General features: G+C 46.6%; 1 protein-coding gene across 4 annotated transcripts; it reads left to right on the top strand.

Annotated features, from left to right (window-relative positions):
- Positions 1–358: 358 nt before the first annotated feature.
- On the top strand, positions 359–23792 carry LOC139573276 (uncharacterized). 4 transcript variants are annotated; one of them, XM_071396547.1, is made up of 13 exons: positions 359–566; positions 1961–5355; positions 11382–12422; positions 13917–14039; positions 14282–14358; positions 15788–15805; positions 16402–16603; positions 17130–17235; positions 17322–17368; positions 17528–18045; positions 18147–18391; positions 18494–18652; positions 18806–23792. In XM_071396547.1, exons 2-13 carry the CDS (start codon positions 2088–2090, stop codon positions 18969–18971), a joined length of 5970 nt encoding a protein of 1989 aa, XP_071252648.1. In that variant the 5' UTR covers positions 359–566; positions 1961–2087; the 3' UTR covers positions 18972–23792. The 4 variants fall into 4 exon arrangements, with proteins under 4 accessions (XP_071252648.1, XP_071252650.1, XP_071252649.1 ...); XM_071396549.1 differs by having other exon boundaries at positions 16402–16576; XM_071396548.1 differs by lacking the exon at positions 15788–15805 and having other exon boundaries at positions 360–566.
- The last annotated feature ends 242 nt before the right edge of the window (positions 23793–24034 follow it).

The following is a 24034-nucleotide window of genomic DNA, read 5'->3' on the forward strand; positions in this document are numbered from 1 at the left end:
ACAGCGAGCTCTGACATTGTGTATGGCTTTCCATCATGATTCATAAAGACAATGAGTCTATTTTTCACGGTTCCTGTGTTTAATAGGGAAACAGTGTAGCCCTGTCTTCCTCGGTCAGTGTGAATAGATTACTATACAGCATGTGCTTTTACCATGTTACCTTCCATTTCCACTGAGAATGAAATAGAATAATAAAGATTGAGGGAATGTGATGGCGGATAGGAAGAATGATTCCAATACTAGAGATCAAAGAGAATACGGTAGAACATTCCGTAGTGATTGTCTTTTTCTTGGAGGGAGGAAGCGAAGGCTGAGAGGGATGGAAGGAGCTGACAGATGAACAGAGAGGGAGATTGATTGGTGAGGCAGAAGAGGGGTGTGGTCCCGGCGGAGGAGCTAGAGAAAGAGGCGGATGACGAAAGATAAGGAGGTGGTCGCGAGAGGAGAGAGCTCTCGCTTTAACCCGTGGAGAGGCGGTTCGTTGGTCGGACGGGGTTGCGCGCGCTCGCATCCGTTTACCGAGAACGGGATCCAGCATCTCCATCTTCTCCTCAACCGAGCCGATGGTGAGTCAAATATCTCACAATCATATGATTATAGGTGTTGTTGATCAAATGCTCTCTATTTACCCAGATCTAGGCTATACGTTTTGCTATGCTTTCAACACCTGCCCACATCCCCAGATCCAGTTAACCAATGTCAATAGCCCTTTTCTTGATTTATAGCCTACCGTTGTTTACTAGAATGACAGACATAATCATGTTATAGTTCATTTAATAAACATTGCGATACATTTTGTCATAGTAGCGGGGGGGGTGGCTGTGTCAGGACGATGCGGCTTGAGGTACCCCCCCTCCCCCTTTCCACGGTCTCCATCCGCCACTTCAGGTCGATAAATCCGATGGTAAATACCGAAAATTCAGCAGATGTGCTCTGCGGTTACGGGGCGTTATTCTAACGGTTCTGAACAAGGCGACGTGTCCCAGGCCCGATCTAAGCGCTGTTCAGGTTATGATTTATATGGGCCTACCTTCTTCTCCCCGTTTGATGTGAAGGGCACGGTGCTGCTGTGGAGGAATATGAGCAGTGTGTTTAGCATTGGCAGTGGATGAGTTTTAAACGACTGCCTGTACGTTAGTCATTGCGCAACTGAGGATTTTCTGCTCTAAATAATTTGATCTTGTTTACTAAAGATGTTTGTACTAGGCTATATGTTGGGGCGGCAGGTAGCCTAGTGGTTAGAGCGTTGGGCCAGTAACCGAAAGGTTGCTACATCGAATCCCTCGAGCTGACAAGGTAAAAAATCTGTCGTTCTGCCCCTGAGCAAGGCAGTCATAGTAGGTAAGAATTTGTTCTTAACTGACTTGCCTAGTTAAATAAATGTCAGCATTTATTTTAATGCAAATAAGCTTTGAATTGAGAGTTAATTTTGATTTATCACGATTCAATTTACTTGGCCTATACTTAACCTATTTGTCAGAGTGAGAGTTACAGTACATCCTTTCTCAAGGGTTTAACGTCATCACTCCATCAAGCTGAATCTCAGACTGGGATGCTGAAGGATGACAATCCTTCATTAGTTCCCAACTCTTTTCATGGGGATCTCCTCTCTATCACTGACATTGAATTTAGGTGTGTGTGTTTGCGTGTGTGTGCGTGTACATGTGTCTGTCTCTCTGTCTGTTTATATATATAGAGAGAGAGGGAGGGAGGATAGGAGTGAGGAGAGATGGATTTAATTTTCATCTAACTAGTCCCAGCACTGAGGAGGTCATTATACAGCAGAAAAGGACCAATAGCTCTATGGAACAAACCAGGGGATGATTTAACTTCTAACATTTCTTATGAACAAGAACAAGCTGGTCCCTTGTGCAGTTAGAGGAACATGGAAGCACAGACTCCTCTCATCTCTATTATCTGCTGTGCCTCTATTGACTGCATGTCTCTTTTGATGTTGCAGGGTCTTTGGAGTCAAGCCTAGATGTGACCGTCATGTTTTGGATCTCTCCATCCTTTAGATAGAAAACAGAACCCCTGTTTCTATAGAAACAGAAATAATTGACAATTATAAAACTATTATTCCTAAAATGCACTCCTCTAGCCGAACCTTCGCTCCGCCCTTGAGGCCTCGTCGCATCGACACGAGCAGGCGGACCACCACCGCAGCGGAACCAAAGCCACACGGCCCTGTTTCCCAGAGGGAAGACAAAAACATGAACACCATTTCCTCTTCCTCTCCTCGGCGCGCCACCAAAGCGACCCCTGAGTCTTCCAGGACCAGGGTGGGGGTCCAGCCTCGTGCCCCCTTGGGTCAGTCCAGATTGGGTTTACAGAGAAACACAGCTCCCCTCTCTACGACCAAACCCAAAAGTGTCCGTGCAGCAGCAGCTGTGTCGAAACGCGCCCCTCCTCCTCCTCTTCTTCCTCATCTGGACCCCAACTGTAATGAACCCAGCCTGCCTTGTCTGTGCTGCGACGGCCATTCCCCCCAGGACAATAACAGTCTGTTCAACCACAACCACAACAACAACAATACCATCTCCATCAGACAGCAGCTGAAGCTTCAGCCCCCTCCACCTCCTCCCCTGCTACCCCAGAGACAGGAGGGGACAGGGGGCAAGACCAAGACACAGGCCAGCCCCTCTCAGCCCAAGCCCCAGCCTCAGGTCCTGGCCCCGGCCTGCCCCCCTAATGCCCTGGAACTGGAGAAAGGAAAAAAAGATGAGGAGAATGCAGATGTTAACAAGAACACAGATGTGGTCATAGACAGCAAGAAAGAAACGGAGGAAGAGATGGATAACAAGAAAGAAACAGAGGAGGAAGAGGAAAACAGTGTGGATGTTGAAGTTGATGATGAGGAGGAGGGAGATGATGATGATGATGACACGTTGGTCCCATCGTGCTGCGACTGCCCTCCCTCTCTCCTGGATCTCTCCCTGACCTCCTCCACCTCCTCATCCTCCACTTCCATCAGCTCCTGCTCCGATCTGGAGTCAGACTGCGCCGATCTCTCCACCTCTCTCTCGTCCTCTGGCCACAAGTGGAACGCTGATCTGTCAATCTCTCAGGACGACACTCTCATTCACGTTCCTGAACGCTACCCAGCCTCCCGTTCACCCCCTGTCCTGCTCCTCAACCCCAAACCCCCCTCTGTCTCTCGTTGCCCTTCCCCCCCCCCACACGCCTGCTCCTCAGACGAGGGCTACCCCTCCGCCCCCGCCTCCCCCTCCTACCTGGGGGTCAAAGGTCAGACAGGCTTAGGGTCAGAGGTCGCCAAACTAGGCCTCCTGGACTTCCTGGAGTCAGTGGGAGACTTTGGAAAGATGGAGCGCTTTAGCCAGGTGATTCAGGTGGCTCGCTGGGACCTGGAGGGGGATCCTCAGGGGGATCTACTGAGGGATCGACTGGATCACCTGGACCGACTGGAGAGTGTCAACAGGCAGGTGAAGCTGGCCCACATCGCCAGGCTCCATGAGAAGGGACTGGATTTAGGCGATCTGGGCAAGGAGGATCTCTCTGATGTTCTGGATGAGATGGGGAACGTGGATATGTCTTGGAAGCTGTATAAGGGCCGGGGGGGGTCGTTGGGAGATTCCCAGGAGTTCTCTGATGCTGGAGTGGACCTGACAGCACCTTCAGACTGTGACGAGCCCCTGGTCTCACAATCAGAGACCTCTTCGCCCATAGAGCCCCCACCGAGACCCCCCAAACCCCCTGCCCGCTATGCCAGCGTGAACTCTGAACTCCACACCTACATCAACATCAGCCGTGACATCACCCCCTCCGTCTCTGTCTGCACCTCTCCATCCTCATCCCCCACTTTCTACACCTTCAGGTGTGAGAAGGCCCTCCCTCCTTCCCCACGCTCCGTCCCCCCTCCTCTTCTCTGTCAGCCCATCCCTTACTTTACTCTCTACAAATCTTCCCCTCTCCCATTCTCCCTCCCCTCCTCCACTCCCCCCATCCCTCCCCCTCGGAGGAAGCACCTAGCCCGTAAGGAGGCTCAGCGTCTCGCCACCCTCCAAGCAGGATGCGGGAAGACCCCCCTGTCCCTCCCCCCTCCCACCTCTCGCCCCCCTCCTCTCCCCCCTGCCCCCACCATCTCCAACTCCACCACTCCCCCTGCCATCCCTCCCCCACCCTCTCTCCCCCCTCCTCCCTCTTTCCATGCATTGGATGATGAGATCCGTAAGCTACTGGTGCTAGCAGGACTGACCCAGGCTGAGCTCCTCAAACTCAGCCCAGAGCTGGGGGTTTGTGTGGGGGCACTGGAGGAGGAGGGAGAGGGAGAGACCCACCACACCTCCAGGCCTGGACAGACACAAGATCTAGGGATGAGGAGAAAAGAGAAGAGGGCTAAGGAGCAGTATGATATAGATGGGTTGGCTGTGGATGGCTGGAGAGATGGAGGTGGGAGGTCAGGGCTGGAGAGGGATAGAGAGACTGATATATGTGGAGGAGTAAAGGAGGATGAGGGAGAGAAAGAGGAGAGCAGAGATGTGTTTAGAACCACGTCTTTCACTGACATGGCGAGAAGGAGGAAGAGAAACAGTGGGTTTGGGGCTAACGTTAGCCTAGCATCTGACTCCTACTACAGCACTGGCAATACCAACACCTCTAACAATGTTCACTTCCAGACTTTCAAATATTCCCCTGTGCTCTCCGAAACCCCTCCCCCTCCTCCCCCGCGTCCCTTACCCCCTGTCCCCCCTACCCTGCCCCCCCTCAAAGTTCTCGCCAACTCTTTACGCCCTGAGCGATTTGATTGGCTCATGGCTTTCTCCCCCGATGGTGAAACCCTGACCCTACCCCCGCCCTTGGAAGTTAGAAAATCCAATGAGGAAACCCTGAAGAAATCTACTTCCGGGTCAACCTCTTCATCTGGGTCAACGTCAGGGTCGGGTTCAAAAGTGATGACCTTCAAGGAACTGCGTAACCGTAGCAAACACAGCTCCCCGGCCTACCAACTAATAACTGAACCGGATCCTGATCCCACAGTCGTAACCCCTGACCCTGACTTCCTCTACAACCTCAAGTGGAGAAGGGAAAAGACGGACAGCGACGGAATCCAATGGGAGTACACCTCCCAGGCCCAGGCCACCTTCCTGCAACCACCTCCCTTCACCTCATTGGCTGCTTTTAGGGAAATGTTCCAGAAAGCAGAGGATGCGATTGGACAACCAGAGTTATGTCCCTCGCAGCAGATTGGGTGCTCAGCCAGTGAAGGGAACCTGTGGAGGATGGATGGACAGAGAAAAGAGGAGGGAGAAAAGAGGAAAGAAGAGGTAGAGGAAGAAGAGGTGCAGGTGAGAGGAACAGCTGATGGAGGAAGAACCTGGGAGTCAAGAACTACAGGTGAGTTAGATGATGATGATGATGATGACTATAGGCCTAGTTGCTGACTGAGGTGCTGATTTGGGGTGAAAATGTGGAGGTAGTAACAAACTACAGTATTCACTGAAGCCACCTTCCATCTAATATTATGTACACAACACCACGTCTGAAACTGTCCTCTCTTGGGAATAAAAACTAAACCAGCAGAGAGAAGGGTGACAAAAACACGGGGAGAATTCTCCGCATTCCAGAGTAGAGGGACAGAGAAGGGGAACAAGAGAGAGATGCATACATAGATGGGTGCAGTGGAATGTCGTTTCTATCTAGGATGGACAGATAGATGATGGAGATGGAAAGGAGGAGAGAGATAGGATTAGATGGGCTGCACTCATTCTTTTTCAGGGATGGACAGGTAAGTGTATGGGGCAGAGTGGGAGAGAGGGAGAAAGAGATGGTGGAATTTCTTCAGTGCTTCCTGTGGGCCTGGTGTGATGTCATCACTGCCTTATTAAATTATTCATGTAATCTGCAGACCGGGGGAAAGTAATGGAGTATCCACAGCTCTCTCCCTCTAGCTCACCCTCTCTCTCCCCCCATCTCCCTCTCTCTCTCTCTCTCTCCCCATCTCCCTCTAGCTCTCTCTCTGTATATCTCTCTTCCTCTTTCTGTCTCTTTCCTCCTCCCTCATTCTCTTTCTATCCTTTTCACTGTTTATACACTGTACTCCGTTCTCTCTGTCTCCCCTTCCCTCTATCATGCCCTCTCTCTCTCCACTATCTGGTGAGTCATTGGTTCATGTTTTGTTGCCTACCTCCTCCTGTCTCTCTTCTGTCCTTGACCTCTCACTCACTCCTTTTTCCTCTATCTTCCATCTTTATTTTTTCCAGACTGTTCTCCCCTTCCCAGAGTGGCTGAGATTCAGCTCAAATCTGATTACTCATACTATAGGCTACCTTTAGAGTGGTTCTTAGTAGAGGTCGACGATTATGATTTTTCAACGCCGATACCAATACCGATTATTGGAGGACCAAAAAAAGGCGATACCGATTAATCGGCCGATTTAAAAAATATATATATATATTTGTAATAATGACAATTACAACAATACTGAATGAACAATGAACACTTTTATTTTAACTTAATATAATACATCAATAAAATCCATTTAGTCTCAAATAAATAATGAAACATGTTCAATTTGGTTTAAATAATACAAAAACAAAGTGTTGGAGAAGAAAGTAAAAGTGCAATATGTGCCATGTAAAAAAGCTAACGTTTAAGTTCCTTGCTCAGAACATGAGAACATATGAAAGCTGGTGGTTCCTTTTATTAACATGAGTCTTCAATATTCCCAGGTAAGAAGTTTTAGGTTGAGGTTATTATAGGACTATTTCTCTCTATACCATTTGTATTTCATATACCTTTGACTATTGGATGTTCTAATAGGTACTTTAGTATTGCCAATCTAGAATAAAAAGAAACGCACACCTATTTAGGCGAGGTGCTGGCTAGCGGAGTAGAAAACTTAAAAATAAAGGAGAGCCTCACACTCTAAGAGCTCAGATGCAAACATTTTATTACCAACGTTTCGACAGCCAAGCTGTCTTCATCAGGGTATAATCACAAACACTGCGGGATGACTCGTTTATATAGTGTCAAGACACACAGGTGTCTGTAATCATGGCCAAGAGTGGCCTAATATCATTGGTTAATTCTCAAATATTAAAATGGCATACAAAGAGCAGCATACAAAAAACAAATGGATAGCATACGATCATAGATTCATTTCAGACTACACAAGCTTACAAACAATTACAATGGCAAAGTCCCAATAATCACAAGAATGGCTTCAGATCAAAGTCTACGTTGAGACCGAAGGGAGCAAGGGTCTTTAAGTTAAAGATCCAGGCAGCCTCTCGTTTTAACAATAAATTATCAAGGTCACCCCCTCTCCTAGGGAGGGTGACATGTTCGATGCCAATATAACGCAGAGACGAAATCAAGTGGCCTGCCTCCAAAAAGTGAGCCGCAACTGGGTAAGTCAGGTTTTTGCACCTAATGGTGATTATACTTTAGTATTGCCAGCCTAATCTCGGGAGTTGATAGGCTTGAAGTCATAAACAGCCCTGTGCTTCAAGCATTGGGAAGAGCTGCTGGAAAACGCAGGAAAGTGCTGTTTGAATGAATGCTTACGAGCCTGCTGCTGCCTACCATCGCTCAGTCAGACTGCGCTATCAAATCATAGACTTAATTATAACATAATAACACACAGAAAAATGAGCCTTAGGTCATTAATATGGTCAAATCCGGAAACTATCATTTCGAAAACAAAATGTTTATTCTTTCAGTGAAATACGGAACCATTCCGTATTTCATCTAACGGGTGGCATCCATAAGTCTAAATATTGCTGTTACATTGCACAACCTTCAATGTTATGTCATAATTACGTAAAATTCAGGCAAATTAGTTCACAATGAGCCTTACGGCCCAAACTGTTGCATATACCCTGACCCTGTGTGCAATGAACGCAAGAGAAGTGACACAATTTCCCTAATTTAATATTGCCTGCTAACATGAATTTCTTTTAACTAAATATGCAGGTTTAAAAATATATACTTCTGTGTATTGATTTTAAGAAAGGCATTGATGTTTATGGTTAGGTACATTCGTGCAACGATTGTTTATTTTTCGCAAATGCGCTTTTGTTAAATCATCCCCCGTTTGGCGAAGTTGGCTGTCTTTGTTAGTAAGAAATAGTCTTCACACAGTTCGCAACGAGCCAGGCGGCCCAAACTGCTGCATATACCCTGACTCTGTTGCACAGAACGCAAGAGAAGTGACACAATTTCCCTAGTTAAAAGAAATTCATGTTAGCAGGCAATATTAACTAAAATTTGGTACACATTGGTGCAACGACAGTGCTTTTTTCGCGAATGCGCTTGTTAAATCACCCGTTTGGCGAAGTAGGCTGTGATTCAATGATAAATTAACACACACCGCATCGATTATATGCAACGCATAACAAGCTAGATAAACTAGTAATATCATCAACCACGTGTAGTTAACTAGTGATTATGTTAAGATTGATTGTTTTTTTATAAGATACGTTTAATGCTAGCTAGCAACTTACCTTGGCTCCTTGCTGCACTCGCATAACAGGTAGTCAGCCTGCCACGCAGTCTCCTCATGGAGTGCAATGTAATCGGCCAATATCGGTGTCCAAAAATGCTGATTACCGATTGTTATGAAAACTTGAAATCGGCCCTAATTAATCGTCCATTCCGATTAATCGGTCGACCTCTAGTTCTTAGTTCCATAGGCTGAATACCTCTATTCATCTGTATTTCAATTACACAGCTTTATTGTTTTGATAACAATTTACATTAAGTAATTTCATTATGTGATTATTGTCTGAAATATATATTTTTCTAATCAAAGTCACAATGTACATTTCAGGAGAAATGCTGAATGTTTGTGTGTGTGTGAATGTGTGTGTAGTGTGCTTCCCTCTGTGTGTATGTAAAAGCCAAGTTGTATGGTATTTGTAAACATAGAAGGAGTTCTGTGTGGTCAGCCCGTCACAGCAGTAGGATAAACTTATCCAAGGTTATGTAGGGCCAACTTCTACCCACAGACTGTAAACAAATAATACAATCCAGACCAGACTATTTGTCACGTGTGCGTGTACAGCTTTAAGAACCAAAGAGGAGGGGCTCCATCTACCAACCAATGGCAGAGACTTATTTCACAGTAGCACAAAAAAGAACAGGAAGTGTAATGTGTGGCTGCATCTGAGAGACAGTCCGATCAACTCAAGGCTAAACCAAGGTATGGTAGTTGACACGCTCTGTGGAGCCTCTATCTCTCTGTCACAGTGATATTAAATAAGACAATGTATTTCTGTGCAGAATGGACTTCTAGTCAGCATAGGCTATTATCCAATCATCTCCAAGGAGACAGAGAGATAGACAGTGCGCAGCCAGGCAAGAACAGAACTCTCCATAGCCTGACTCAGCGTAACCAACGGTACTCTTCTCTGCTAGAGAGAGGGAAAGAAAAAGAGAGAGAGAGAAGGTGAAGATAGAGGACAGCATACCACTACTGTACAGAGAGAGAGAGAGGACAGCATACCATTACTGTACAGAGAGAGAGAGGACAGCATACCACTACTGTACAGAGAGAGAGGACAGCATACCACTACTGTACAGAGAGAGAGAGAGGACAGCATACCACTACTGTACAGAGAGAGAGAGAGGACAGCATACCACTACTGTACAGAGCGAGAGAGAGAGGACAGCATACCACTACTGTACAGAGAGAGAGAGAGAGAGAGGACAGCATACCACTACTGTACAGAGAGAGAGAGGACAGCATACCACTACTGTACAGAGAGAGAGAGAGGACAGCATACCATTACTGTACAGAGAGAGAGAGAACAGCATACCACTACTGTACAGAGAGAGAGAACAGCATACCACTACTGTACAGAGAGAGAGAGAACAGCATACCACTACTGTACAGAGAGAGAGAGAACAGCATACCACTACTGTACAGAGAGAGAGAGAGGACAGCATACCACTACTGTACAGAGAGATAGAGAACAGCATACCACTACTGTAGAGAGAGAGAGAACAGCATACCACTACTGTACAGAGAGAGAGAGAACAGCATACCACTACTGTACAGAGAGAGAGAACAGCATACCACTACTGTACAGAGATAGAGAACAGCATACCACTACTGTACAGAGAGATAGAGAACAGCATACCACTACTGTACAGAGAGAGAGAGAACAGCATACCACTACTGTACAGAGAGAGATTGGCACCAGCTATGGACAGTGATAACCTCATCTTTGCCAGTCACTTGCACATATCCGTTTTATAATACAGAATACACACTGACGGAAGAGTAGAACGTGAAACCACTAGCTTAAAGGTTTGAGCGTGGTTGAAATAATGGTGAATGACTGTGAGAGTAGGAAACGAAAGAGAAAGGCTTCTCTAAACCTGAACTTCGACTCCTCTGTTCATGAACCACCTCCATTGACTCTGTGATGTATTGTGGTCAGTCTGTGTGCGTCTGTTGGGTCAGACTATTGGACATATGTTGTTGTGTGGGTACTGGGTGGTGTACTGCGTTACTGCATGTTGTGGTGGTTTACTGGTTTACATTGCATTCTTCTCTCAACAGACACTAACATTCTCTCCATCTCTCTCTCTCTCCCAATTTATTTGCAACATACATTTTTGCTCCTCTCCTTGTTCTCATCCCTCTATCCCATCCTTCCTTCCAACGTTTGTCCATGGCTCTGCTTTACCTTCTCCTCTCCTCCGCTTTCGCTTGTCCTCCGGCCCCCAACTACCCCAACCCCCCCTACCTGCCCCCAACTACCCCTACCTGCCCCCAAACTACCCCTACCTGCCCCCAACTACCCCTACCTGCCCCCAAACTACCCCTACCTGCACCCAAACTACCCCTACCTGCCCCCAAACTACCCCTACCTGCCCCCAACTACCCCTACCTGCCCCCAAACTACCCCTACCTGCCCCCAACTACCCCTACCTACCCCTACCTGCCCCCAAACTACCCCTACCTGCCCCCAACTACCCCTACCTGCCCCCAACTACCCCTACCTGCCCCCCAACTACCCCTACCTGCCCCCCAACTACCCCTACCTGCCCCCAAACTACCCCTACCTGCCCCCAAACTACCCCTACCTGCCCCCAAACTACCCCTACCTGCCCCCAACTACCCCTACCTGCCCCCAACTACCCCTACCTGCCCCCAACTACCCCTACCTGCCCCCAACTGCCCCTACCTGCCCCCAACTACCCCTACCTGCCCCCAACTACCCCTACTGGCCCCCAACCTGCCACTACCCCCAACCTGCCCCCCCCACCCACACACACCACTTACTCACACTCCTACCCCCTGAATGCCCCCCTTGTCCACCTCAAATCCCCATTTCCACCTCAACCTGCCCCTGTTACTCATACTCCTCTCCCTTCTCCCCTTCTGCCCTTTGCCCCTTTTGACTGGGCAGTGTCCTCACCCCCTCTCTCCCTGGCCCACTCCCAGCCCTCCTCCTATTTCCTCCACTCTGTAATCCCCCCTTACCGCCCAGGATACTGTGGTGCTCATACGAGACCAGTCCCCAGGACCCAACCTCACAGCCACACTGAAACCCAGTCCACAGCCACGGCCCCTAACCCCTACACTACCCAGGCCACGGCCCCTAACCCCTACACTACCCAGGCCACGGCCCCTAACCCCTACACTACCCAGTCCACAGCCACGGCCCCTAACCCCTACACTACCCAGTTATCTAACCCCTTTGCTACACCATACACTCACACAGATTTAAATGAAGACAGCCATGGAACTTATTCTAAGAATGATATTGATTCTGGATATAGTGACTATTTTAAGAAGGATGGAGGCCTAGACTCTGCACATCGTTTTGGAAAGGACTTCAAGAGCAACATTGATAGTTTGTATCGTTATGTGAATGACTCCAAGACTAAAGAAAAGCTGGAGTATGGCTTTGGCTCTGAATCCATCACTGACTTTGACTCCCTCTACTGCACCGCTAACGTCACTGATAAACAGCCTCACACTGGCTCACACACACTCGTCAGCAATGACACACACACTCAAGGCTGCACCACCCCATATAAAAACGTTGACGCGATGATGATGGCATATGCCAAAACACACACCGTCGGTTCCCTTGGTCGCACTGACACACACACACACACCTCTCGCCCTGGCCAGAGCAGAACCTCTAAAGATCTCCCTCGCCTCCCTACCTGGTACCTCTACCACCCCAAAAACTGTCCCATCCACAGGGGTGCCCCTCCCCGCCTCTCCCCTATCGGGGCTCTCGACCCCCCCCATCGCTCTGGAGCCCCCCCTCCGGGCCTGGACGTGTCCTGCCTCAGCTCACCCCTGTTCCCCCGCTCTCACACCCTCCCTGCCCTGGCCGCCCCCCTCTACTACCCCTTTCTCTACCCCCCTATCCCCCCCAGGAAAACCTCAGACCCCCCAAAACTCATCCAGGCTCCGCCGCTGCCGCCTGCGCTGAGTAAGAGCCCTCTCTCTCACACTCCCTCCCCGTCTAACACCCTGCTCGCCTGTCTGTCACTCTGTCTAACACCCTGCTCGCCTGTCTGTCACTGTCTGTCTGTCTAACACCCTGCTCGTCTGTCTGTCACTCTGTCTAACAACCTGCTCGCCTGTCTGTCACTCTGTCAGTCTGTCTAACACCCTGCTCGGCTGTCTGTCAGTCTGTCTAACACCCTGCTCGCCTGTCTGTCAGTCTTTCTAACACCCTGCTCGCCTGTCTGTCACTCTGTTAGTCTGTCTAACACCCTGCTCGCCTGTCTGTTAGTCTGTCTATCTACATCTCTATCGCCCTGTCAGTCTCTGTCTGTAGTCTGTCTGAGTGTGTATATCTATCGCCCTGTCAGTCTCTGTCTGTAGTCTGTCTGAGTGTGTATATCTATCTCCCTGTCAGTCTCTGTCTGTAGTCTGTCTGAGTGTGTATATCTATCTCCCTGTCAGTCTCTGTCTGTAGTCTGTCTGAGTGTGTATATCTATCGCCCTGTCAGTCTCTGTCTGTCTGTCTGTTTGTATATCAGTCTGTCTGTTTGTCTGTAGTCTGTCTGTCTATCTATATCTCTGTCTGTCTGTCACTCTGTCAGTCTGTCTGTCCATGCTGTTGTGTGTCTGTGTTGCATGGAGTGCTGAAATAGACACCTCACCTTAATAAAGCTATGACCTTCAGCCTCTGTTGAACCATGATAATCACTGTGAGGATTATTATCACTCTGTAGTGTATGCATGACTATACACCATGTGTTTAATGTAGCGGTGAATGGCTATAAACTGGGCTGAACACTAACCTTCTATAGTGTCTAAATGTTTCATCATGAGGTCAGACTAAGGAATGTTCTCACACCGTACTGATACCACAGGAGGCTGCTGAGGGGAGGACGGCTCATAATAATGGCGGGAACGGAGCGAATGGCATCAAACACATGGGAACCAGGTGTTTGATGTATTTGATACCATTCCAGTCATTCCTCTCCAGACATGCCCACGAGCCGTCCTCCCCAACTAAGGTGCCACCAACCTGTGACTGATAGCTGACTTCTGCATGGCGGTCTTCTCCAATAGGTTTTATGCTTCCTGTGTCTGTCGAGGTTAATGCATTCGCTTCCCATTCACATAATGTATCACCCTCAGAAGGGACCATGTCCTGTGTAGAATATTGGAAAAGCAAATTGTACAAGACAACCATTTTAGAATCTGTGAAAAATATTTGACTGGGATGTTTCAACAAACTAAGCTATGCTATCACTATGCTATCACTATGCTATCACTATGCTATCACTACTACACTACTACTGATAGTACAGCTACTCTACCACTGCTTTAACAACTAATATCACTAATACTGAAACAGTAATACAGAAATACCAAGTAACATTGCTCTTCCTGTCTGTGAGTCCACCACTGATTAGATTAGAGTAGAGTAGGTTGTAAGTGATCCTTCCTCTATCTCTGTCAATCTCAGCGGTTCGTAGCGTCTCATTCGCCGGCTCTGTACAGAGAGGCAGGACTTCCTGGATGGGCGATGACATGAAGGCCCCTCTGAGAGGCCTAGGGCTGTCCTCTCTGTGCCTGCTGGAAAAAAGAGGTACGATATACCTGTATATATTTACATTTTAATCATTTAGCAGACGCTTTTATCCAGAGTGACTTAAGTGCATACATGTTCATACTGGTTCCCCGTGGGAATCGAACCCACAACCCTGGCGTTGCAAGCACCATGCTATATACAGTCTTAGTGATATACAGTACATACAGTACATTTATTCATGTACATTTACACTGTTAGAGAAATGCTGTTTGTGTATGTCTAACTGCTCCTGTCCACAGCTCTGCTCAGTGCAGTCAGTGTGGCAGTGGAGGCCATTTTGGCTCAGTTCAGCTCCTCACGGACCCTGGTGCAGAAGGTCAGTTTCCACTGTCTCTGCGTTTAACACCATGTTTAACACCATGTTTAACACTGTCTCTTTAGTAACATGGTATACACACCACATTATGTGAGATGGAAAATGGGCTTGAGTTTATATTCATTATGTCTGTACTTTAATGATGTATTTCTGAGGGCATGCCTGTTTGTTTCTACTGTTCGCTGTTGTCTGATGCTGGCAGCAAACCCAGCTTCTCCTCTGTGGATCAATCAAGTATATTCATTTCAATAGGGCCAATCATCTTCCTCCGATTTCACATTTTGGTTTTAGATCAGGGGAGGTAATCCAATCAGTACAAACCTCCACCCCCGCGTTTATAATACCTAGCTACCGCTCCTAACGACGTACTGTCAACTGTTGCTATGACAGGGTTTCCACACCGACAGGCAAAGTGAAAAACAGACAGACATAAGATCAACCAGCTCAAACTCCCAAAAGACTTCATTTCCTTATAGGATTTCTGTATCCGTGTCTCTGAAATTAGACGTAGGCCTGTAGCACCGGTGGTTGCATTCAGCTCATTGGAACTTAATAACTTGTGACACTTGATGGCTCAAACAGCCTGTTAGTGGCTCTATATCTATATATGAATCCTCCATATATGAATCACCCATTGAATAACAGGACATATCTGTCTGTCTCTTTCTGTCTCTCCCTCTTCCTCTCCCCTAGTCTGCCTCCATTAACAAGGTGCTAGGTTGTCTTCAGATATCCCTAGTCTGCCTCCATTAACAAGGTGCTAGGTTGTCTTCAGATATCCCTAGTCTGCCTCCATTAACAAGGTGCTAGGTTGTCTTCAGATATCCCTAGTCTGCCTCCATTAACAAGGTGCTAGGTTGTCTTCAGATATCCCTAGTCTGCCTCCATTAACAAGGTGCTAGGTTGTCTTCAGATATCCCTAGTCTGCCTCCATTAACAAGGTGCTAGGTTGTCTTCAGATATCCCTAGTCTGCCTCCATTAACAAGGTGCTAGGTTGTCTTCAGATATCCCTAGTCTGCCTCCATTAACAAGGTGCTAGGTTGTCTTCAGATATCCCTAGTCTGCCTCCATTAACAAGGTGCTAGGTTGTCTTCAGATATCCCTAGTCTGCCTCCATTAACAAGGTGCTAGGTTGTCTTCAGATATCCCTAGTCTGCCTCCATTAACAAGGTGCTAGGTTGTCTTCAGATATCCCTAGTCTGCCTCCATTAACAAGGTGCTAGGTTGTCTTCAGATATCCCTAGTCTGCCTCCATTAACAAGGTGCTAGGTTGTCTTCAGATATCCCTAGTCTGCCTCCATTAACAAGGTGCTAGGTTGTCTTCAGATATCCCTAGTCTGCCTCCATTAACAAGGTGCTAGGTTGTCTTCAGATATCCCTAGTCTGCCTCCATTAACAAGGTGCTAGGTTGTCTTCAGATATCCCTAGTCTGCCTCCATTAACAAGGTGCTAGGTTGTCTTCAGATATCCATAGTCTGCCTCCATTAACAAGGTGCTAGGTTGTCTTCTATCTTTGGCTCAGTAGTCAGAACCTCTGGGTACTAACTCCATCCTTCCACACCGCTCTTTCCCACATATTTCTCTCTACTCCTTTTCTCATCTCCATCTCTCTGTTTTCATCCTTCTCCTATCCATAACACCCTCTCCTTTCTTCCCTCTCTCTCCTCTATTTCTCCCCCTCTCCTCTCTTCTCTATTTCTCCCCTCCTCCCTCTCTTCTCTCCCATTTCTCCTCTCTCCTCTCTTACCTCTCTCCTCCCCTATTTATACCCTCTTCAATCTCTCTCTTCTGCCATTTCTCCTATCTTCCCACTTTCTCTCCTATTTCTCCCATCCCCTCTCCTTTATTCTCTCTCTCCTCTATTTCTTCCCTCTCTCTCCTCTTCTATTTCTCCCCTCTCCCCTTTATCTCTCCTCTCTTCCCCTCTCTCTCCTCTCTTCCCTCTCCTCTCTTCCCTCTCTCCTCCCCTATTTATTCCCTCTTCCCTCTCTCTTGCCTCTATTTTGCCACTCTCCTTTCTCCTCTCCTCCTCCCCTTTCTAGGCCCTATCAGGAGACAGCAGTGTGAATCCGTCTCTGGGCCGGCTGGTGCTGCAGTGTTTGTGCCCCGCCCTGCGGAGCCTGCTCTCTGACGGCCTCAAGCCCCACCAGAGTGATTTGATCTCGGGCAGGAGGCCAAACTCAGCCTGGGGACTGGTCCAGGCCTCCACCAGGCCAGGTAGGAACTCTGGAGCACAGTACAGAGGTGGGTTACAAGAGAGCATAGACAGCATAGGAGGGCTGTGGGTGTTATACCCCCTGCCTTTCCATCTATTTATATATCTCTCTCTATATCCATCTCTCTCTGTTTCTCTTTCTCAGACATGATGGAAGTACATAGCCAATCTCTCTCTTCCTCTTTCCTTCTCTCCAATGTGTATCTCTCTCACCCTCCCAGACATCATGTGGGTTCATAGTACTTTCAGTCTCTCTCTCCTCCTCTCCTCTCTCGCTCTAGTCTGGCACTCATTATTCTGCAGTGTTGAGTCATCCTTCTCTCTATCTCACTCTCTCTGATTATCACTCTCTCCCCTCTATTCCCGCTTATTCTCTCCTTCCCACTACTCTGCTGATCAGGGTTATTTCATTGACTCAGTACTTGTTCATTTCAATTTCAGTCAATTCAGGTCAAAGGTAACATAACATGTTGATTAGATATTGATTTGTTTCTCTGTGCCAAAGCTTAACCAAAGCCTTTCTTTCTCTCATCTCTGCTCCCCTTCTCCCTCCAGGGCCCAGCACTCAGTCCCTGTACAGCCTCCAGGCCAGAATAGGAGAGCAGCCCCAGCTCCGGCAGAACAAACACAGGTTCAACGCCTTCCTCCTCGGCCTCCTCAAGTAAGACCTGACACTTCTCTCCTTGGGTTTTTCTGTTTGACTTTTTAAATTCCAATTCTCACCTGCTTCTTGTCTCTCTGGTTCAGCATCAAGCTTATGGATTTCTGGCTGTCCCATCTCCAGTCATGCAGTGGTAAGTCTCTGAAGCCTGAAGTTCATGTCCGCAATCCATCTGTTTGTATATTAATATGTTACAACATTGTTTCTCACTCCTCCCTTCACCCCACCCCCCCTCTCTCCCTCTCTCCCCCTCTGTCTCTCTCTCTCCTTCGCCTCCCTCTCTCTCTGTCAGATGTGTTGGTGACATTCTACCGGCCCTCCTCCTTCATGCGTTTGTCGTTGACTTCCTGCCAGCCTCTGTTTGAGGAGCTCCTCCTCCTGCTGCAGCCCCTTAGTCTCCTGACCCTTAACCTCGACCTGCTCTTCCAGCACCACCACCTGGATCCAGCCAATCACGGCCCAGAGATCCCCAGCCCACCCAATCAGGACCTGGGATTCAGGCTCTCGCCCCGGGGGTTCGCTTCCCAAGGCAGGGGCAGCAGCTATCTCGAGAGCCTATCAGAGCTGGACTTTGGGAGAACAGAACCCGAGGTGACCAATCATAATGCGAGCTCGTCGTCCCTGGCCAACTCAGGGGTGGGAGGGTTGGTGGAGTCACTGAAGCCAGCGAGTCTCAGTGTGGGGCCTGCGAAGGTCTCTGGGGGTCTTGCGGAGACAAGTCCTCAGCTGATGTGGGTTCAGGAGAAAGAAATTAGGGAGTTAGCACCTCCTAATGTTGAGGAGGCCAGTCTCTCTCAACAGGCAGGACAGGTGAGCACAATTCAATGTGTGTGTGTTTGTCTCTTTGTTTGAATGCATGGGTGACTGTCCGTACCACACAGCACTTTTCTGAGCTGTTATTCTCTCCCTAGGTGATCCAGCAGGGATGGGGGGCTGTGTTACGCTGGAGGGGCAAGCTGGGCCAGAACCTGGCTGAACTCAGCCTGTCTGCAGTACAGAATCAGGAGGGGACATCCAGAGACCCCCCAGAGCCCCAGACCAGAACCCAGGCCAGGAGTGACCCTCCTCAGGTCGATGGAGCATTGGCAGTCCCCTGGGGTTTGGGACGGCTGTTTGGAGCCTCCAATAACCCCACGATACCCACACTTCCAACCAGGTGCGCTGGTGTGTGTGTACGTGTTTGTATGATAGAGTTTTCTGATACTAGACAGTTGAAGTATCTTACTCTTATCACTGATGTATCTCTCTCCCTCCCCAGACGTCCGTCTCAGTGGTTGTCTCCAGGGGTGTCTGTTCTGACCCGGATGGTGAGCAGCAGTTCCAGCGCTAACCAGAGGAGGGCGCTGGAGCCCCAGCAGGTGGAAGAGGTGGTAGAGAGAGAGATGGAGGAGACATGGGACAACCCAAGACCCCTCAGGTATTGTAAATATTTGGAAATATATCTAGATTACATGTTTAATTTGTTCAGTTCAGACATCAGTTCAGTTGTCATGACTGTCTATGACGGTCTTACGTCATTCTTATGATACTTTTTTCACAGCAGTATCACTTATTTTTCTCTCTTTCTCAGGTCAGTCAGAACACTATGCGACCGCTCTGGCACAGGGGCGGAGCTAAGCTTCCAGAAAGGGGAGGAGTTAGTGGTTTTAGGGGGTGTCGATCACGACTGGATTCGCTGTCGTCAGGGAGACCGAGAGGGGCTAGTACCCATTGGCTACGCCTCACTGATCCTGTGATTTCAGACACCTGATGAGAGTTTTGATTGTTTGAATATATCTGGGGGAGGGAAAATGAAGTCATAAAGCTATAATGTATTTAGGCAACCATAGAGAGGCTGTGGCGAAGTCCCAATGCTCTCAGAGAAATAGTTCACCCCCGAATCTAAGTTCAAATCACATTTTTATATCTCTAAAGTGGTCCAAAGTCGTATGTCACGGTTCCCCAACTGGCGGCCCATGATTTTATTTGGCCCTCAAGTTTTCTGAGCAAAGGGTTAGGGTTACTTGTTGGACATAAAATACTAAAATCAGTAAATGTTGGAAATCTGTTCCAAAGTATTAGAGATAGAGAGATGTGATTGTTTACAAATCTAAGCAAGGTTTGAAATGATTATATTTTAGTCAAATATTATATCTGTTTGGGCTTCTTGCGGTCAATTTGCATCTACAAATGATTTGTGATTATGTTCCAGCCCCCTGACCATCCGTGGCTGAATCTAGTTGATGATCTCTGGTCTAAGTGATTTAGTTCAGTCCTTACACAGCACCATCTGTTGTGTAGATCCCACTATATGCACTGGTAGAAATCTGCAAAACTCAATCCCTAAAGAACGGTACCATCTAATGCCATCTAATTAGGGGGATTTAATGAAGATTTAAATTAGCTCACCAGATGGTGTGGAATATGGACCCAGCACGACTTCAGACCACTTTTGAAGTGTGAAAACTTCAGACAAACACTTATCTTGGTGTGGACTATCCCTTTAAATGTCCTGCATTCATCATCTCTCTTGGTGACCACTGATCTGAGAAGGATAAAGCTTTGTAGAATTCTATTCATAGGTTGCACCTCCGTCACGTCATGCCATTGTTATGAACTTTCTCAAGCCGCCATCGGCGGTGCCCTAAAGTGGTGATAGACTCAGTTCAGAACGACTGGGCTTAACTACTGTTTAGTCTAAATTACAATATAGTGCCTGTGGAAATAAGGTGACGTTGCTAAAGTAGTCAAATATGTAGTAGGAAACAACTTTTCCAGCATGATCATGTCGTCAAATGTACTTTAGACAGATGGCAACATCATCATCTAGCAAAAATAGCTAGCAAAGCTAACGTTAGCTAGTTACAATCAGGTGGCCTCCCCTCAATTTAAGCTAGTTAGTTAATGTTATACTGTATCTAAAGTCTATCTGGTGACATCAAAATGATGACGAAAGATTTTCCTAATAATTATTTGCCTGTTTTTGAATGTCATTGTATTTCCAGGCCACTGAAATGCACTTTCGATGAAATCTTCATCCGCGCTTATTGACGATGCATTGAGTATAATGCTCAGTCGGGCATCAGTCCAAACGAACGTTAAAACAATATTGTGACGAAACATGCAACCAATGCATTCAGCTTATCCAGACACTTTCAGATCAGCAGTCACTATGGGAAGATTTATAGCCTGGTAGCCAGGTTTCTGCTCTAGCCAACTCCTTGGTCTCAGACCCAGACCTTGCCGCTAGGCTAACCGGTGAAGGGAGCCATGGTAGAGTATTGGAGCGTAGCCCCTGTTACGTAACGCAGTACCATAGTGAAATGTAGTTGTTTTCTGTGTTCTATGTGACCTTTCACCCCTATTGATCTCTCACCTCTTTCGCTTGGTCTCTCTCTCTCTCTCTCTCTCTCTCTCTCTGTGTGTGTGTGTGTGTGTGTGTGTGTGTGTGTGTGTGTGTGTGTGTTTGACATGTTCCCACTACAATTAATAGTCAGTTTAAAAATGATAACTATTTGACTGCATAAATATACATACATGATATATAGGTATATGAATATAGATTACTTTAACCGAGATAGATAGATAGATAACCAAGAGAAAACAGATAGTCAAACGTTACTATAGATAAGGTTGATCATGAATCAAATTGATAAGTGATCTGGCCTTTTATCCCCACCTCACCAGTCACTACTCTATAGTCATTATACACACGGACAGCTCCAGTGTTTTTGTCAATTATTGGAATCCAGTGGCTTCATCTTAGTGTGTGTTGTATGCATTGTCTTGACTTCATATCCTTCATATCTTCATCATAACCTGATAGATTTAGTCTCATACCTTTACACTGTATTTATTGTATAATGAATGCTTTGAGTGAATGCAGCAGGGTTGGGCTCAATATGGCAGTCAATTCAGGAAGTAAACTGAAATTCCAATTCGATGATTGAAATAGGGTCCTCTATTTTTAATGACTTCTTAATGAATTGAAAAGGAGAAGCTATTTATGTTTTTTAATGAGCTGATTTTAAATTCAAATCACTTCCTGAATTGGCAGCCTTCAATTCGAATTGAGCCCAACCCTCGAATGCAGAAGAGTATCTATTTCTATGACACATATCTATCTAAAGGACATTCTAGTATCCAACAGTATATAAGTATTACTGGCATAGCAATGCTGTGACTTCAATCAGTCCACACCTCTTAAACCTCACTAACACATACTACTCCGTGCTTATGGAAATATCAATGCTTTGAGACAGACAGATAAACAGATAAACAGACAAACAGACAGACAAACAGACAAACAGACAGACAAACAGACAAACAAACAGACAGATGAACAGACAGATGAACAGACAGATGAACAGACAGATAAACAGACAGATAATCAGACAGATAAACAGACAAACAAACAAACAGATAAACAGACAGACAAACAGACAGATAAACAGACAAACAGACAGATAAACAGACAAACAAACAGACAGATAAACAGACAAACAAACAGACAGACAAACAGACAGATGAACAGACAGATAAACAGACAGATAAACAGACAAACAGACAGACAAACAGACAGACAAACAGACAGACAAACAGACAGATAAACAGGCAGACAGACAGACAAACAGACAGATAAACAGACAGGCAAACAGACAGATAAACAGACAAACAGACAGATAAACAGACAGACAGATAAACAGACAAACAGACAGATAAACAGACAGATAAACAGTCTGAGGGACTTGAGACCTGTCTCTTCCTACTCAGCCCAGGGATGATCTACTCTAGTCTGGCTACTTTTCCTTTACCTCATAGATCAATTAGTATCTTTGATTCCCCAGATATCTAACTTTACTGGTTACCTGGGCGTTACTAAGTCTGACTACAAGTTAATTCAAAAGGCTACTGAGACCAGTAGACAATGTGGGTTTCCAGGGCCATAGTTGTACGTTCCTGACCGAGACTATCCAAGCTTTCAGATGAAGCAGTAAGCTACTTCCTGATGTACCGTATGTGTAGGAAGGTACCACGACTGTCAAGCCTATGTGTTTGAGGAAGAGGCTGCCCTTCCCCCAACCATACCTCAGCTCTCATATGTTCCTTCTTTCCCTACCTGTCATGCTAACCCGTGTAAGGTCATCATTTTAATACCGTAGTAACGATGGTGGTAGTAGAATAACGTTAAATTAATCATGTTTATTACTATGTTTATCTTCTGATTTGGTTGGTAGTTATTCTGTAGGCTTGGTAATGATGATGCATATGATGTACTTCTCAAAGGCTTCTGGTTTAAAGGAACTGTTTGTTTGCTGTTTTTTTTGTTTTGTCACTTGCGGGTGACATGGCGCTTCTTGAAGAGTTCAGGTTACTTGAGGAATGAAGAATAAAACATATTACCCATAAATTCAAATTCAATGGGAATATCGCTCTTTTGATTGGTCAGAAAAAATATAAAAGGTTACCATGCCAACAATCCTCTGTGGTGTAGCACAGGGTTAGTGTCCCTATGACAACCCTATGACAACATTAGATTGGAAACATTGTAACTTTGCACTTGCATTACACAGGCTACTTTACCAAATCTTCCACCAAATGCAATGGTATGGCACTGGCTAGTATGTCACCAACCTAACTAACTAATCCAAATCGCTGCGTGTCTCAAGACAATGTGTAGCTAGAATAGATGTTTACCAACCGTGGAGCCACTGTGTGTCATGGCCAGTCACACTAAACCACTGGTTTTCTAAAGGCTTTAGCTGGGTCACGGCATCAAAACAAGCTAGACAACTACTTTCTTAGGCCTGTAAATTGACATGAGTCGTTTTAGAGCTATCTATAATGTATTTTAATTACAGCTTGTAGTAAATTAGGCTGTATGAGGGAGGAGCTAGTTAGTGTCAGCAAGGCCCACCATTCAATGTGCCATGCCTAGATGCAGGTGAAGGGTAAACCTAACTTCAGGAATTACACATGGTCTGTGATGGTAACAATCTCAGTATGTTGACAAGGATTTTATAGTTCTTTTTTGTTGTTGATTCGGGTATATTTTCCATTGTGTGAGATGATCCATGATAAATGCATTGATTTGTATGAAAAGTTGTACATTTATTGGATGTGGTATTTATTGACCCTGGAGTCCCTGAAAGGTATATACCTCTGTTGTATTTGTCCCCTCACGTCTATCTCTCTATCGATCTGGGGTTTTGTGTGTGTGTGTGTGTGTGTGTATCACAGGAGGTTGGTGGCACCTTAATTGGGGAGGACGGGCTTGTGGTAATGGCTGGAGCGGAATATGTGGAATGGTATCAAATACATTAAACACCTGGTTGCCAGGTGTTTAATGCCTTTCCATTTGCTCCGTTCTAGCCATTATTATGAGCCGTCCTCCCCTCAGCAGCCTCCACTGGTGTGTGTGTGTCTGTAGCAGTGGGTTCTGTATCTCTGGTGTGATGTAGCCTGCCCTGTACCTCACTGTTCCATAGTGTACCGTGTCCCTGTAGCGTCAGTCAGTGTCCGACTCCCGCATGTGCTTGTTTGTAAATACCCAATAAATAATCAACATAAACCTCAAAGTCTCTCATGTGTCTCATTTCTTCTCTATTCCCCTCAAACTCATCTCTGGACCTCAAAGCCAGTTCCACTGTGTTTTTTTTATTGTTCCCCTCTAATGAGGGACTGATTTAGACCTGGGACACCAGGTGGGTGCAATTCATTATCAGGTAGAACAGAAAAGCAGCAGGCTCCGGACCTCGTAGGGTCAGAGTTGAATAACCCTGCTCTATTCCATCGAGCTATGGCGAATGCTTGCCTAGAA

This window comes from Salvelinus alpinus, chromosome 4, assembly GCF_045679555.1.
Source record: "Salvelinus alpinus chromosome 4, SLU_Salpinus.1, whole genome shotgun sequence".
NCBI classification, from domain to species: Eukaryota; Metazoa; Chordata; class Actinopteri; order Salmoniformes; family Salmonidae; genus Salvelinus; species Salvelinus alpinus.

Coding starts and splice junctions, on each gene's coding strand:
- LOC139573276 (XM_071396547.1), top strand. CDS start 2,088: ATGCACTCCTCTAGCCGAACCTTCGCTCCGCCCTTGAGGCCTCGTCGC. Junction 5,356..11,381: donor CTGGGAGTCAAGAACTACAG/GTGAGTTAGATG, acceptor TTGACTGGGCAG/TGTCCTCACCCCCTCTCTCC. Junction 14,040..14,281: donor GTGCCTGCTGGAAAAAAGAG/GTACGATATACC, acceptor TCCTGTCCACAG/CTCTGCTCAGTGCAGTCAGT.